This window comes from Elephas maximus, chromosome 3 (genome assembly GCF_024166365.1).
Source record: "Elephas maximus indicus isolate mEleMax1 chromosome 3, mEleMax1 primary haplotype, whole genome shotgun sequence".
Classification (NCBI taxonomy): domain Eukaryota; kingdom Metazoa; phylum Chordata; class Mammalia; order Proboscidea; family Elephantidae; genus Elephas; species Elephas maximus.
Genome location: NC_064821.1, coordinates 1816281 through 1833003, shown reverse-complemented (window position 1 = coordinate 1833003; position 16723 = coordinate 1816281). Strand labels below are relative to the sequence as shown.

Below are 16723 nucleotides of genomic sequence, written 5' to 3'. Positions count from 1 at the left end.
TCACTGTATTTCGAGCCCTGGCAGATTGGCTGGGGTGGCTGCTCCGCGTGGGACCCAGCGGGAGGTTGTCGCGGGTCCTCGAGCCTCATGCAACCCCACAAAGGCCGCCGCACCTCCCCTCCTAACACCGTTCGGCGCCCGGAACACCCCCACCACGGTCTCGCCGCGCAGGCGCGTGCGAGAGTCCACGGACACGCCCCGCGCCCGGAAAGCGCAGCCGTACAAGGAGCCCCGAAGCGCACGCCCCGCCCGAATCCTCACCGCGCAGCCGCACTCGGCTCCCCGAAGCATACGCCCCGCCCCCGAGCCCACACTGGCAGCCGCGCTCAGCGGCCTGAAGCGCACGTCCCTCCCCTGAGCCCTCACCCAGCAGCCTCACTGCGCCCCGAAGCGCACGCCCCGCCCCCGATCCCACTCCGCGCAGCCGCATTGGAGGCTCCTAAGCGCACGCCCCGCCCCCGAGCAGCACCGCGCAGCTGCACTGGGCTCACTGGCACCTCCCCCCCGCGCCCCACAACACCCCGCCCCCGAGCGCGCGGGGGCGTGGCCGGCGGCGGGGCGGGGCCTGGCCCATAAAGGCCGCGACGGCGGCGGCGCGCGCGCTCCTCTCGGCGGCGGCGGCCCAGCGGAGGAGTCCGCGGTGGCGGCGGCGGCGGCGGCGCTGTTCCCCGCGCGGTCCGCGGATCGGGGTCCGGGCTGCGCGACGTCGGGCGGCGACGGCAGCACTGCAGCCCCGGCGCGACCCCGACCCCGGTGAGTGGGGTCGGCGCCCCCTCCCCGGGGCGGGGACCCCTCGGCCTCCCCCGGGAGCCCCCGGGCCGTCCGCTCACGGCGCCTTTGTCCGCCGCCCGCTCACAGGCTCCCGTCCCCGCCGCCCCCCGGCCGCCCGCGGGCCGCCCCCCGGGCCCTGCGCCCCCTCCCCCGCTGGCGGGGCCCGGACGGAAGATGGTGCAGAAGAAAACCGCCGAGCTGGAGGGCTTCCACCGCTCGTTCAAGGTGAGGCCCGCGCGGTGGGGGCGGGCCGGCTGGCCGCCGAGCGGGGCCTCGCAGGAGCCGCCCCGCCCGGGTCTGGACTGGGGTGTGCTGGGGGACTCAGCGGGCACAGAGCGCCCCGACCGCCCGTGGGGTTCCTCCTCCAGGGGCGCCGGGCCGGGCGCCCCCTGCCCCTGAGACCCCTGGCTAGTACCCTTTGCAAACCCCAGCCTGGTGTGCGCTGGCGGGCCCCGTCCCCACTTTCCTGTGGCCTATGGGGTTCTTCTTCTGGGGACCCCAGGCTGTGGGGGCTCATCTCATGCCCCCTGCAAGCTCCACTCGGGCTTTCCCGTCGCCTTCGCCCTGGGAGCGTCTTTCCTCTGGGAACCCCCAGGTCCGGCCCCTGGGACCCCTGGCTGGTGCGTCCTGCAAGCCCCAGCTGAGTATGCACTGGCGGTGTTTTGAGAAAGCCTTACGATCCTTTCCTCCACCCTGTGGTCTGTGGGGGGGGTCCTCTCTCCAAGCCAGGCTGGGGGGCTCCCTGCATCACCCAGGCAGCCTGTGAAATGAGGCTGTCTAGTGGACGGCCCCCAGCTTGCAGCCTCCTAGACACCTCAGACACCCTGCGCCCAAGTGCCATTTCCTGTAGGAGCGGGAAGTTTCTGAGACGATGGTGTTGGCTGCGAGGCTGGGTGGCAGATGATCAGATCTGAAGGAGGGCAGGTGCCAGGCAGGGGCCCCACGGGGCTGGCCCAGGGGACGCATGATGTCAGCGGCCCTGCCCCACCCGTTCGGCCGCTTATGTAATGGTCTCCTAGGGCAGGGACCTGCTGCCCGGTGGAGAGGGCAGGGGCCTGGGTGTGTTTGTGAGTGCCTAAGCGTGTGTGTGTACACACTCCCCGCCAGCAGGGAGGAGCCAGCTGGGTTCCCAGGCTTGTCTGCCTCCCTGCCGCCCCACCCCGCCCCAACGCCTGTCATGCTTGTCTCCCCAAGGCCCGAGACACCGAGGGGTAGACCTGAGCCACCACCTGCAATGGTCTGTCACCTCCTGGGACTGGGCAGAAGCAGGGACAGGGTCATCGTGCAGGGCCAGCACCATCACCAAATTAAACTGCACTTCTAGATGGTTCCAGCTGCCTCCTGCCAAGGCCTGCTGACTCTGGGCCAACGCCAGCCCAGGGCGGGGCCGCCCACACCACCGGCCTGCCTTGGCTTCATGCAGGGAGGTCGGGGCCCTGCTCGGGGTGTCCACCAGGGACCAGTCACTGGAGGAGTCTGCTATAGGACCCTTTCCCCACCATGCCACAGAAGCACACGGAGGGACGTCTCAAATGTGTTGTGATTGTCTTCCCGTCATAAGACAGGAAGGTGGAGGCCCGGGAGGATGGACAGTTCTGGGTACCCCGCTCGTGGGTGACATGGAAGCTGGCCCTGCTGGGTGCCCAGGCACCAGCACATCTGTCCTTTCACCTCAGTGCCTGTGGCTGTCCCTCTGAGCTAGAGGCTGGGACAGGCGTATTATATGGAGATCGGGCAGTGGGACTGGGATGAGACCAGGACCCAGCAGCCACTTGGTGCTGTGAACCTTAATATGTCTCAGGAGTCAGTGCAGCTTCCTGGTCTCAAAGGCGAGGGGTGGCCCAAGGCTACAGTCACCAGCATGAGGCCAGGTCACTTCTTTCCTGGTGGTTCCCTTGGCTGTGCAGCCGCTTATTCTCCCGCCAGGTAGAGTCCAGACACCAGGTACCTCAGACAGGCCTTATCAAAGCACTTGTCAGACTCATCAGCTGGCCTGGCTGGTTGGTGTTGATCTGACCCCATGGGGACCGCACCCTCTGTAGGCTCTGGTGGGGGCTGGCTGGGGGCCCTCCCCTTCCTGAGCCCCCAGTAGGGCTCTTAGCGGTTATCTGTGGGTGACAGCAGGTGCGAGCGGTGCTGACCTCGCAGCTCCTCCCTGCTCCCCTGACCTGTATCTGGCCCTCCACTTCCCAGCCCCGCTGCAGAGGCCCCTCCTTGGTCCACAGGTCTTTCTGCCAGGAGGCCTTTCACCTAGGAGGACTGGTACAGGGATCTGGGATGGGGAAAGTGGCTCCTCCCTGCTGGTGGCACCCCCACACCCACTGGCTGGAGGCCCAGAGAGGGGTAGGTACTGGCCAGTTTGTCTAGCGTAACACTGGGACTGCAATCCAGCTACCACTGTCACCCCTCATCTTACTGATAGGCCTTTGCACCTGCCCCGGGGCTAAGCCAGTGTCTGACTGATAAAGGAACCAGCTGGGCCTCAGTTTTCCCACTTCAAAGGCCCAGCACCTTCACAGGAGAGGTCATCAGCCCCCAGCCTGCAGAAATGGACTCATTCGAGCAGTCCTTCGTTTTGGGGGATAGATGGCTGCTCGAGCCCCTGGCTGCCTTCATCCCCCGTCTCCCACCCAGGCGTGCTCTATGGGATGCATGGGCCTGGAGACAGGGTGAGGCTGGGCCTGGTAGGTACAGGGTGGGCAGGGGTCAGGCCAGCCAGCAGCCACACTGCAGCTTGCAGATAAGGAGGGTGTGGATACACAGAGCCAGTTCCCAGGCGGTGCGCAGGGCTCCTGCACAGATGTGAGCTGGGAAGAGGTTGGTCCCAGGCAGCAGGCAAGGTGGTGGGCCTCAAAGGGCACCAGTGAGCCTCTGCCTCTAGCTCCTTTCCCAAGCTTCAGGCCGCTACCCAAGCAAGGAAGGGGGAGAGCAGCTTCTGGCTGGAATGGTGATGGGGGGAAACGGAGGCCCGGGCAGGCCCAGGGGTTTGCCCGGGTCACTGGGATGGGCCTGGCTGCCCTGAGATGGGCCAGGAGCTGTGGGAAAGTAGCCCGGCTGGCTCAGAGCCCTGCCCTCGGCCACTGGTGAGTCACCTCCTGCCCGCCACCGCCTTTGATGGCGGCCGGGCTGTGGAGGAGCCCACGGAGGGGAAGATGTGGGTCCCACGTGACTCAGCCAACTCCTGTGCCCGCTGCCCTAGGCCGCTAGGTCAGCGGACAGCCCACTGTGGGTCGTCTTTGCTTCTTCATCGCAGGTCTGTGTCCCAGCTTCCTCACCATCAGGTGAAGCCAGGGTCGCTTTCTCTCAGCACTGCTGACTTGAGGGCTGGATCCCTCTGTGGGGTGGGGTATCCTGTGCTCTATAGGGCATTGGGCAGCATCCCTGGCCTCCACCCGCTCAATGCCAGTAGACCCCCTGCAGTCATTACATCCGCAGATGTTCTCAGATATGGTCCCGTGTTCCCGGGGGGCAGAATCGCCCAGGGTGAGGATCCCTGGGTTAGGGGGTTCCGCTGACTCCCTAGAGACTGCATTCCATAACCATCTTACCCCCTGACCTCATAGGACGCTGCACACATTTAAATCCACATGCTGAGTGGAGAGGAGAGAGGAGGGAAATCACGAGAGCTGCAGGGTCCCCTGGTTTACACTGTCTGACCCAGCAGGAGTTTTTTCTTGTGTGTGGTGTGAGGTAGGGATTGAACTCAGTTTTTTCTCAGAGAGCTAACACAGGGTTTCTCCGCCTCAGCATTGCTGACATGGGGGCTGGATCCTTCTCTGGGGTGGCGGCTGTCCTGTGTGCTGTAGGCTGTTGAGCAGCACCCCCTGTGTGTCAGACTAGAACTGCACTCTAAAGTTTTCAACAGCTAAGTTTTTAGAAGTAGATCGCCAGGCCTTTTTTCTGAGGTGTCTCTGGGTGGTCTGAAACCCCCAACCTTTTGGTTAGCATCTGAGCGTATTTGTATCACCCAGGTACTCCCTGTTGCTCTTTAGGGCCAGACAGCTATTTGTGGCGGGGTCGTCCTGGGCACTGTAAGGTATTGAGGGGAACCCTGGTCTCTGCCCACTCATTGCCAGTAGCACCCCTCCCCCCCCGCCAGTAGTAACAATCACAGATGTCTCCACAGAGTCATCCTGGTCAAGAACTGCTAGAAGGGACCAGCTGTGGTCTTTGCAGGCTGGGAGGCCCTGGGGTTGGGCAGGGTGTTGGGATCCTCTTGGCCACTGGAGGCCCTGTGGGGGCACATGCCTGGCAGGGCCAGGGCCTGAGGGTGCCTCCCTTCCCTACAGGGGCCGAATCCTTTCGAGCTGGCCTTCTCCCTAGACCAGGCCCACCACGGGGACGGGGACGCTGACTTCGGCCTAGAGTGCCCAGCCCGTCCTGGTGAGGAGCCCAGGGGCAGGGGCTGTGTTGGGGGCCTGGGGGGCAGGGGCTGTGTTGGGGGCCCGGGGGGCAGGGGCTGTGCAGCCTCCTGAGCACAGGGCCTTCTCCACGTCCTGGCACAGACATGCCAACCAGCCAGCCCATCGACATCCCGGACGCTAAGAAAAGAGGCAAGAAGAAGAAGCGATGCCGGGCTACTGACAGCTTCTCGGGCCGGTTTGAAGGTCAGGGGGCGTGGGTACAGGTGATGGGTGGGGGACCTGGCAGCCAAGGGTGGCCCTCACACCCTCCCCCCACCACCCCAGACGTGTACCAGCTGCAAGAGGATGTGCTGGGTGAGGGTGCACATGCCCGCGTGCAGACCTGTGTCAATCTCATTACCAACCAGGAGTATGCTGTCAAGGTGAGCACCCAGCACCCCGCCACCCAGCGCCAGGCACCACCAGGGAGGGAGGAGTAAGGCAGCACTTGGGCTGCCCGGACTTCCTGCAGGGAAAGCTGCCATCCAAATATGATCTTGGCACTCCACCTGCCTACAGGGGGGAGCTGTGCCCCAGAGGCAGGCAGGAGGAGCCCGCAAGAGACAGCCTCTGCCTGCTCCCTGGTGCCAGGTGGCCGCCAGGGCTCACAGTCAGAGCCATCACTGGGTCACTTCTAGCCAGTGCCCTGGTGCCTGGCACCTGGAGCCCTGTCCCCAGGGACAAGTGCTTCACATACTGGGTAGAAGGATGAGAGGAAGACATCACCATACTTGGGGTGCCCAGGGGCTTGCCACTGGGGGAACCCAGCATGTGGCTGAGCAGCCTGGGGCCCCATCTAGGTCCCAGCCATGTGACCTTGGCAGTCTGGTATTCCAACTGCTTCGAGAGGCCACCCAGGCCGCCCGCATGACCACCACCTGCCTGCATCTGGGTTGGGCACGGCTCTCTGGGTGGGTCACATGGGCTTGCTTTCCTGAGGAGCGCCAGGTGCTCCTTGGTGAGCAGGCTGGCCTGGGGCCCTGGTGGAAGTCCAGGCTACGCCATGCCCCAGCTGCAAGAACCGCTCTCTGAGCCACACAAGGGAGCAGGGAAAGAGTGATCCCCGTCTCTGAAGCACCCTTCAACCTTTGCCAGCTGGTGAGGGAGGTGTTGGCCTGACCTTCTGGAGGCTTACTTCGGAGGGGGGCACCTGGCCACAGCAGGGACAGCAGCCATGGGCCCCACCCTAAAACTTACTCTCTGGGGCAGCTCAAGTCCTTCATGTCAGGCGTCCTGGGCTGGGCAGTCCTTGCCTGGCAGATAAGGAAACAGGTTTAATGGGGTCCAGCGCCCTGAATCACACTGTGTGGGCACATGGGGGCCAGCCTGGGAGCCCAGGCCATTCTGAGCACCAGCACAGGGACACCTGCCCAGGGAATGGCTGCCAGACACCATGTGGTGGGTGCTGGGATCAGGAAAACCCAGGGGGCTCCCTGGCAAAGGGGAACTGGTAACAGGGTGGCCTGGGAGAGACGTGGGGACTGGGCAGGGTGGGGTGGGGCAGCTCGATTTGCATGGCTCGGGGGGCTTTGGGGTCCTGGTGGCCTGGCTGGGGCAGGGGTCGTCGGAAGGGGGTGAGCCTGCAGAAAGTCTGGGGCACAGCCCAGGCCTCTGTCCGGAAGACTCAGGTATCGGTGCCAGAAGAGGCTGCCTTGGGGTTTACTGCCTTCCTGGATTAACTGAACACGATTCATGGGTCCTGTGACTTAAAAAGGAGGAGAGGTGTGTAGGAGGCTGTGGTGGATCTGACCCCCCACCCCAGAAGGGACCCCAGCATCCTCTGGGGAGCAGGGGGACCAGTGGATTCCGATGGAGTTAGATTTTGATCCAAACCGCCTGGGGCCTTGGTGTTGGGAACTTAGCCCAGGCCTGTGGGGTGAGAGGTGGGGGCACTTGCCAGCCCCTATCCTGTGATCAGCAGTGGCTGGGGGCTACCTTGGGAGGAGACCCAGGGCCCTTAGTCCTTAGGGCCATGGGGTGCTAGAGAGGCTTTGCTAGTGGCTTCCTGAGCCCAGGGTCCTCGGCGTCTGTCATAGCCAGTTAGAGCTGAAACTGCCCAGGTTCGTGGGGCCGGTGGCATTTGCCCAGGCTGGCCTGGGGCCAGCAGCCAAGACTGCTGGGCTGCCAGCCAGGGGCCCGTGGCCTCCGCAGGCTTCCTGGTGGTGCTGGCCTGGCCCCTCACCAGCGCCTGCCTCAGGGAGTGGCTGGTGGCTACCCCAGATCTCAGTAACCCCAGCATCATCAGGGTGGGGAGGGGGCCAAACGTTTTCTCCCAGGGACCCCGAACCCTGTAGCGGGCATTTTGCAGAGACCCCAATCTGTCTCTGAGGCCTGCCAGTGTCAGTGGTAGAGAGCTGCCCCGGCTCCTCTCTGTCTTTCCCGCCCTGCCCCCTTCCCCTGTGTGACCCCTGCCCATGTCGACTCCGCAGTTCCAGCTTCTGGCAAATTCCGGGACCCCACAGGACAGCTCTGCTTTCTGGAACTAGAGGCCTAAGCTGAAAGGGTGGCCTTTTGGGCTTGGCAGGGGGGGACATTTCTGGTGGAGGCACCTGCCCTCCAGCTCTGGAGGCTCTAGCTGACCCAGTGCCTCACCCTGGTTTCAGATCATTGAAAAGCAGCCAGGGCACATCCGGAGCAGAGTGTTCCGGGAAGTGGAGATGCTGTACCAGTGCCAGGGACACAGGTAAGGTGCTCCAGGTGAGGGCCACTACACTGCCTGGCCCACACTACTGTGTGCTGCCAGGGACACAGGTAAGGTGCTCCAGGTGAGGGCCACCACACTGCCTGGCCCACACCACCTGTGTGCCACCTAACACCGGCATGCATTTATTGAGCACCTAACAGGTACCTGGCCCATTGTGCATTTATTTAGCAGCTGCTGTGGACTGTGCCAGTGTGCATTTCAAATTCCTTGAATACCTGCCATGTACCAAGGGGCCCTGGTGGTGCAAAGATTAAGAGCTCAGGCTGCTAACCAAAAGGTCAGCAGCTCAAATCCACCAGCCACTCCCTGGAAACCCTATGGGGCTGTTCTCTGCCCTATAGGGTCGCTGAGTCAATTGACTCAATGGCAAGGTGTTTGGTTTTGTTTTGTGGACTGTGCCAGTGTGCATTTCAAATTTCTTAAACACCTGCCGTGTACCAAGGCCACTAGGGCTCTAGTAGCACAACTTGGTTAAAGCACTTGGCCTGAAACGGTAGTTAAAACCCACCAGCCGCTCCGTGGGAGAAAGATGTGGTAGGTAGTCTGCTTCCATAAAGATCACAGCCTTGGAAACCCTATGGGGCAGTTCTGCTCACCCCTAGGATCACAGTATTTTGGGACTAACACGATGGCAGTGGTTTTTGCCATGTACTGGGCCCCGTGCATATTTATTTATTTATTTTTATGATGTACCAGGAAACCCTGGTGGCATGGTAGTTAAGTGCTACAGCTGCTAACCAAAGGGTTGGCAGTTCGAATGCACCAGGCGCTCCTTGGAAACTCTGTGGGGCAGTTCTGCTTTGTCCTATAGGGTTGCTATGAGTTGACGCCACGGCACTGGGTTTGGTTTCTTTTTAATATAATTTGGTTTTTTTTTTTTTAATGATATACCAGGCTCCGTACGCGTTTATTGATTGCCTACTACATACCAGGTTGTGTGTGGGGTGTTTTGGGGGGATCCTTTCCCAGGAGGGAGGGTGTGTGTGTGTGAAAGCCTTCCTGTTGGGGGAGCCCACACGGGCCTCTGGAAGCCACAGCTCTTCTCCTACGCCACCCCTCCCCCCAGGAATGTTCTGGAGCTGATCGAGTTCTTTGAGGAAGAGGACCGCTTCTACCTGGTGTTTGAGAAGATGCGTGGAGGTGCGCGGTGGGGCTTCGCGGTGGGAGGCGGGGTGGGGTGGCGCCGGCCTGGCAGCGGAGAGAGGCCTCCAGCTGAGCCCTAATGGCAGTGGGGGCTGTCGGGCCGAGGGTGGGTTTTGGGCTGCAGCGGGGGGCCGGGTGGAGCCTCACGTGTCCCCCCACTGCCGGCGCCGCCACGCAGGCTCCATCCTGAACCACATTCATCAGCGCCGCCACTTCAACGAGCTGGAGGCCAGCGTGGTGGTGCAGGACGTGGCCAGCGCCCTGGACTTCCTGCACAACAAAGGTGGGTGCCCGGGCCCCGCCCGCCTTCCCAGGCCTCCCGGGGGACCCCGACCCACCCACCGCTACCCCTGCTCTGTCCTGTCGGCCTTGCCCCCGCAGGCATCGCCCACCGGGATCTCAAGCCAGAAAACATCCTGTGTGAACACCCCAACCAGGTGAGGGGCGCCGCGTGGCCGGGCACGGCCGGGTGGGGCGCGGCCGCGGGGGTGGGCACGGCCGCGGGGGTGGGCACGGCCGGGGGGGGCACGGCCGCGGGGGGCCATGGCCGGGGGGTGGGCATGGCCGCGGGGGGCACGGCCGCGGGGGTGGGCGCGGCCGCGGGGGGGCACGGCCGGGGGCTGGGCACGGCCGGGGGGTGGGTACGGCCGCGGGGGGGCACGGCCGGGGGGTGGGCATGGCCGGGGGGGCACGGCCGGGGGGTGGGCGCGGCCGCGGGGGGGGGCACGGCCGCGGGGGTGGGCACGGCCGGGGGGTGGGTACGGCCGCGGGGGGGCACGGCCGGGGGGTGGGCACGGCCGGGGGGGGTATGGCCGGGGGGGGCACGGCCGGGGGGGGTGGGGCACGGCCGCGGGGGTGGGCACGGCCGCGGGGTGGGCACGGCCGCGGAGGGGTACGGCCGGGGGGCCCCAGGCTAGGGTCAGGCCTCATCACCTCTTTTCCTTCCCCGCCCCCGGCTCCGCCCGGCCCCCCAGGTCTCTCCGGTGAAGATCTGCGATTTCGACTTGGGCAGCGGCATCAAGCTCAACGGGGACTGCTCCCCCATCTCCACGCCAGAGCTGCTCACCCCGGTGAGCGCCGCGGGCACGGACGGCTGGAGCCCGCTGAGCTTGGGCTTTTGCCCGGCAACAGCCGGGAATTGGCCGGACACGGTGGGCGGGTCCCCAGTGGCTACTGTTGATTGGCCAGGTGGGGAAAGCGGGGGCCGAGGTTAGGCGGGGCCGACTCCCAGCGACAGCTGATGGTTGGGGGCAGGATAAGGCGGACAGCGGGGGGCGGGGCTGAGATAGGTCCTGGGCGGGGCGGGCTTCAGCGAAAGCCGCTGATTGGCGGGGCCGGATAGTCAGGCGCAATGGGAGCGGGCCGCTTTAGCGGCAGCCGCTGATTGGTGGGGTGCGATAGACGCCCCGGGGTGGGGCCGGCACAGCTGCACGTTGTCTGGGTGGGCGGGGCCGGGGTCCCAGACGCCGGCAGCCGGCTGGTCAGGCGCGCGGGGGCGGAGCCCAGGTGCTCTCGGGGGCGGAGCCCAGGTATTCCCGGGGCTGCGCCGTCACGTGACGGCCGGGAGGCTCCTGCGGGCGGCTGGGTGGGGGGAGGTCCGGCTCTGACGCCGCGTCCCCCGCAGTGTGGCTCCGCCGAGTACATGGCCCCTGAGGTGGTGGAGGCCTTCAGCGAGGAGGCCAGCATCTATGACAAGCGCTGCGACCTGTGGAGCCTGGGCGTCATTCTCTACATTCTGCTCAGCGGCTACCCGCCTTTCGTCGGCCACTGCGGCAGCGACTGCGGCTGGGACCGCGGGGAGGCCTGCCCAGCCTGCCAGGTGCGGCGGGGACGCGGTAGGGGCTATTCAGGTGCGGGGGTGGCCGCGGTGCCACGGTGAGGGGCTTCCAGATGCAGCAGGGCCCACTAGTTCTCGGAATTTCAAAGGTTGTATGGGGGTGTTCCGATTCTGACCGAAATGCCCAAGTGGGAAGGCGTTGGGGAACTGAGAAATGGGCGGGGGCGGGGGCGCCATCAGCTCTGCCTCCTGTCCACGGACTCTGTCCTCAGGATTCAAACGTCTCCCGCAACCCAAGCTGGTGTTGTGTGAACAAGCTCCACCGGGGCAGAACCCACACAATCACCTTGTCTATCAGGTTTCCTAGTGTGGCCTTAGCTGCTCTCACTATAGCCACTCAGAGTCCCCCCACCCAGCCTCCCTGCCGAGCCCAGGGCCTGCAGGTGGGTCTGACGGTGTCTGTGTGCTGCTGCGCCGGCTGCCTCCTGTCTCTTGGGCAGTGCCCACTGATTCCTGCCATACTTGCCCCCTAGAACATGCTATTTGAGAGCATCCAGGAGGGCAAGTATGAGTTTCCAGACAAGGACTGGGCCCACATCTCCTTTGCTGCCAAAGACCTCATCTCCAAGCTCCTTGTGCGTGACGCCAAGCAGAGGCTGAGCGCGGCTCAGGTCCTGCAGCATCCCTGGGTGCAGGGGGTGAGTGAGGGGCTGGGGGTGGGATGGGGTGAGTGTCGGGGGGGGAGGTCACCGGCTCCCTTGAGAGCTGCATTCTGGGAGTGAGTGTACAGGAACCGTTGGAGGGCCCAGCATGAGACTCAGCTGCAGTGAGTCTGGGATCAGCCACAAGCATTCTCTAGGGTCTTCCTGGGCCAAGTACGGTCCGAGAAATGAAAATATAGAAATAAGGAAATCCAGGGAGCACTCAACGGGCGCACAGGCAGAGCTGAGAGAGGGCAGGGACCAGCAGAGCCAGCTTGGACCCTGGACTGCAAACCTTAGTTCTGGGCTCTGTCTCAATCCAGGAAACCAAGTTTATTGTGCCTCGTAGTCATTGCTTTCTTGGGGCCTGCTGTCCACATGGAAGGGGCTAGCAGACATGAGTGCAGACAGAAGCCAGGCCTCCCGGCTCTGCAGCCCCCTGTCCATGACAGAAAATCCTGCTGCTGAGGGTCGAGGCTCAGAGATAGCCCCAGGGGGACGGAGACTAGGCCTTGCTGTCACAGGGAGGGGTGCCGGCATGACAAGTGGCAGGGGGGGGACCAGTGCGGGGTTCCAAACAAATCCTTTCCGGGAGGATCTGGACAGCCATGGGTCAAGAAAGGGAGACGGGCTTTGCATTTTTATTTCTTCAGTGTTGGGGGCTTGTGACTTAACCTCACACTCTGACTACTCGGTGCCCGGGTTCCTGTAAGCTCCCTGCAATGGGGTTTTGAGCAGAGCTGTTGGGTATAGTGGCTATATGGCCAACTGGGGGTGGGGAGGCCAGCTCCGAGGCAGAGGGAACAGAAGCAGGTGTAAAGGAGGTGTTGGGGTCCCCCAGGTATCTGGCCTGACTGTGGTGCTTTGCAGGAGGGAGAGGGAGGTTCTGTGGTGGGCTTGTTGAGGGTGAGGAGCCTGGGAGGTATCCACCTGGTGCTGTGGTGTGGGGCAAGGCATGGGGTCACGGCCACACCGTGAGGAAGGCGTGTGGAGGATCGGGGCAGCTGTGCTGGGACACCTGCCAACCCCTGCTGGAAGGCCCCGGCAGCTCACGGAGGGCTCAGTATAGCCCTGGACGTGGAGGCAGAATTGTGACGGGGGTGGTGCCAGACATTCACTTCTCTAGGGTACCCCATCTCTCCAGCCATGTTCATGTCATTGCAGTGCGCTCCGGAGAACACACTGCCCACGCCCATGGTCCTGCAGAGGTGAGGCTCCTCTGAGCAGGGGAACCCGCCGGGCTCGAGTAACCCTGATGTGGGGTGGGGGCAGGGTGCACAGTGGGGTGGATGGCGGCTACAGACCCCTGACCTTGCCCAAGTGACGCCCCCCCCCGCCCCCCCCCCCCCCCGCCCCAGGAACAGCTGTGCCAAAGACCTGACGTCCTTCGCGGCCGAGGCCATCGCCATGAACCGGCAGCTGGCCCAGCGCGAAGAGGACGCGGATGGCGAGGCAGGGCCTGGCAGGCCCGTTCTCATCCGAGCTACCTCACGCTGCCTGCAGCTGTCGCCGCCCGCCCAGTCGCAGCTGGCCCAGCGGCGCCAGAGGGCCAGCCTGTCCAGGGGGGCGGCGCCCGTGGTCCTGGTGGGCGATCGCGCGTGAGCGCCCCTCCCCGCCCCGCCCCACCCCGCCCGCCCTCTGTACATAGCCCCGCCCCGCCCGACGTTCTCCCAGACCTACAGATTTTTTAAGCTATTGCCGCCACCGCTGGTGGCCCCAAGCTCAGCTGGGGGCGGTGTTTTCCTTATAAGGTTTTGCTGTTGGGTTTATTTCCCTTTTTTCCATTTCCTCTTCTCCCGCCTTTCTATTTTTCTATTTTTAACGGTGTTAAAAGCAAAATCGAGCACCCAGAGATGAGGGTGTGCGTGTCGCCGGGTCCTCTCTCCGCTGCCCCGCCCCCCTCACCTGTACTGTGAACGGCCCACTGGGCCCCTGCTGAGGTCACCTGCCACTACCACCTCCCGCATCCCTGCAGGAGAGTTCGGCCCTCAGGGCCGCCTGCAGAGGAGCTTTCCAGAGCCAGGGTGGCCCGAGTGCCACCCTCCTCCCCATCCCTGGGGTCTCCTCCCTCTCCTGCCTTCACCCTATTTTCGGAATGGGTGGCCCCAGCTCATCCCCTCAGCGATCCTAAAACGCCTTTGGTGGTTGTCAGGGGCAGAGGGCTCTCCGCCGGCGGGAGGACCTGGGTGCCATGCGGGGGCGGAGCACGCCATCCGCTGGGTACCCCCACCCTGCCGGCCCCTTGCCCAAGCATCTCCCAGCTCTCGTTGGGCAGCCTTGTGCCCCTCCGCCACCACGTCCCCGTGAGAATCGACAATCCAGAGCTTCCTCCGAGGCCATGACGGCCAGGCCCGGCCTCTGCCCTTGACCTTGAACGGCAGATGTCGCTGGCTACTCAGAGCCAAGTCCCGCCCCCACCAGGTAGAGTGCCCCACCCTCACCTGTGCCCGCCCAGGAGGGAGCATCAAGGAGGCATAAGGGGTTGCACAGGTGACGGTCAGCTGGCATGGGGTCCTGCGGGCCCCGGGCACCCGATACCCCCTCTCAGGGCTCCTCCTGACCACGGCCCGGCCTGCCCCTGCCGCCCCTCCAGGCTGGTACCTCGGGCCAGACACCGGGGCCCCACTTCCTCTGGCCCCGCGGGTAGCTCACTTCCAGGATGCCCCGGCTGCCGCTGCCCTGGCCTTAGTCCCTCGTGGGCACCCAGGACCCGCCGGGCAGCGTCCCGCCCCCGTCGGCCCCGCTCCAGACCCCTCTTCGCTCTGCCCGGCACCCCGGCGGCTCAAGGAAGGCGCGCCCCCTTTCCCGCCCGGGCGGTGAAATACTATGCAACACGAGCTTCCTACCTGCACATGGGCTCCGCCGGTCCGGGAGGGTCGGCGGCTGGGGCGCGGCGGCCACCCTCCCGGCCAAGCGCCCACCCTACACCCACCAGGACGGCCCAGCCCCTGAGGTCTGCTCAGGGTGGGGACAGCCCCCCGGCTTCGTCGGGGTCGCTCCTCGTGCTTAGTTAGATTTTTTAAACATCAGTGGACACCCCTTCCCTGTTCTTGAAGAATACTTGAATGTCGGAGCCGCAGGCAAGGGTGTTGGGGGGCAGACCTTGTTTTCCCCGGGTGCCCTCCTTCTTCTCCTAAGTCTCGTACGATTGTCGCCGTCTGTGGTGGCTGGCGGGGGGCTGACACCCCATCTGTAGCTCTCCACCCACCAGGATCTGTGGACTGGTTTTTCCAAAGACGCCCTGTCGCGCTTCCCGGAGTGAGTGGGGTACAGGACCTCGTCCTCCCCGCCCCCCACCATTTCTCAACCATCAGTGACTCCACGTTTTTGTAACTGGGGATTCTCTGCCTTTTTGTAACCAGAACAAAATGCGGACACCTTCGCCCCTCGTGGGCGCCCATGACCGTCTTACTGTGGAACGCTGAGCTCGGAACAGCTCTTTTTTTGTGCGTGAAGATGGGACGGTCGCTCCCTCTTCCTCTGGCGCAACCAGACTGCGACCCGGAGGACTGGTCAGACCGTTACTGTGAAAGCGGGTGAGGCCGCGACCGGCGAACGTGGGAAGGGCACAGTGTTCCAACGTAGAGATGTTTGAAAAAGAAAATTTAAAAATGTTTTTTAAAGTGGGGGAAAAACATCCAAGCACTTTAACTCCATTGTACCAGGTGAACTGATACAGCTGAAAAGTTTTCCTTATACACCAACTTTCAAGGCCAGAATTTTGTATTCTGTTTTGTAAGGATTTAATAAAAGTCATAAAAACTTGGCAGTGTGTACCGGTTTTCCGGTTTTCTATTGCTGCATTACGTGTCGGCCCTGGACTGACTGATACAAGGTCGTTTTATGGTGCTTGGTGATGCTGGCCATTGGGAATTTGGACAGGGGACGGTGGGCTGGTCCATCCATGTAGTCCCGAGCTGGGAAGACTTGGATGGGTGGGATCATCATGGAAAGGGTCTTCGCTGGAATGTGGAGAAGGGGTGACCTGGAAGCTGGGGTCAGCTGGGAACAGTGACCAGAGTGCCTGCGTGGGGCCTCGCGTGCGACTTGGGGTTCTTTCCAGCATGGCGGCTGGGTCCCAGAGGCAGCATCTGGAGAGCGTATGTCCAAGAGACCAAGGCGGAAGCTGCGAGGCCAGAGCGGCAACGCTGCCATGTTCCACTACATGCTAAATGGCTCGAGACCCCCCACCAGACAAGGAGGGAGAAATAGAACCACCTGTTGGTGGGGTGGAGGGACTAGGAGGCTATGTTGAAGCTCACTTCCAATAATGCCATCAAACAAAACACAGTTGCTTCAAACCTAGCTGGCTCCCCTCGTTTTGTGGGGTCCTTCCTCTCAGCAGTAATTGAGCTCTTGCTAAATGCAGACCTCCCTTCTGGGTACCAGGGCAAGAAATGAGCAAGACAGCCCAGGGCAGACTTTAGGTCCTGTGGGATGAAGCAGAGGGTTTCTGGAGGAGGGAGGCCAGGAATCCCAGTGATTAAGAATGTCACTCAGGGCTGGAGTCCCAGCTCCATCCTACTCAGTGCTGTGTGCCTCAGTTTCCCCAGCTGTAGGAGAAAGTCTGAGGCACTGGGGGGGTTTCAAGCAGGAAGCACGGTTTCAATGAGTGAAGCTACCAGACAGAAGACCAGACAAAGCTAAACAAGAAACGGCTCTGCCGCTGGGGGACAGGAGGGTATGCCGGCTGTGGGGGGAGGTCTGGAATGGTCCCCAGTAACCTGGATGGGAGAAAGTGAGAGAAGGGGAAGGAGTTGTTTGTACTGAGAGGGCTGGAGTGCTGAGAAGGAGAGGGTTGGGGGGGACACGCCCAACCAATGGAGGCTGTGCCCCAAGGACAATGGGGTGACCCACTAGGAGCTGTTTTTTAAACAACAGCTTTACTGAGATAGAACTCACATGCCATACCCTTGTCCCTCCTAAAGTGAGCATTTCAGTGGCATGTGGTACAACCACCACCACAATCTGGTTCCAGAACATTCCGTCACCCCCAAAAGGAGACCCCCTACCCATTAGCTGTCACTCCCCTTCTCCCCTCAAGCTCTAGGCAACCACTAATCCACTTTCTGTCTCTATGGATTTGCCTATTCCGTGGAGCCCTGGTGGCACAGTGTTTAAGAGCTTGGCTGCTAACCGAAAGGTCGGTGGTTTGAATTTACCAGCTGCTCATTGGAAACCCTATGGGGCAGCTGTACTCTGTCCTATAGGGTCACTATGAGTC

At 63.1% G+C, this 16723-nt stretch overlaps 1 protein-coding gene across 1 annotated transcript; it reads left to right on the top strand.

Moving 5' to 3' along the window:
* The first annotated feature begins 616 nt into the window (after positions 1-616).
* MKNK2 (MAPK interacting serine/threonine kinase 2) lies at positions 617-13132 on the top strand. The gene is made up of 13 exons (XM_049876217.1): positions 617-996; positions 5061-5154; positions 5277-5378; positions 5460-5557; positions 7778-7857; positions 8945-9018; positions 9200-9304; positions 9403-9458; positions 9996-10091; positions 10646-10840; positions 11332-11496; positions 12664-12707; positions 12858-13132. The coding sequence occupies exons 1-13, from the start codon at positions 946-948 to the stop codon at positions 13099-13101; spliced, it is 1404 nt and encodes a 467-aa protein (XP_049732174.1). The 5' UTR covers positions 617-945; the 3' UTR covers positions 13102-13132.
* Positions 13133-16723: the final 3591 nt, after the last annotated feature.

Excerpts from the sequence above, each read along its gene's own strand:
- MKNK2 (XM_049876217.1), top strand. The coding sequence starts at position 946 with ATGGTGCAGAAGAAAACCGCCGAGCTGGAGGGCTTCCACCGCTCGTTC. Across the intron at positions 5,379-5,459 it reads CTTCTCGGGCCGGTTTGAAG|ACGTGTACCAGCTGCAAGAG; the intron begins GTCAGGGGGCGT and ends CCACCACCCCAG. Across the intron at positions 9,459-9,995 it reads TGTGTGAACACCCCAACCAG|GTCTCTCCGGTGAAGATCTG; the intron begins GTGAGGGGCGCC and ends CCGGCCCCCCAG.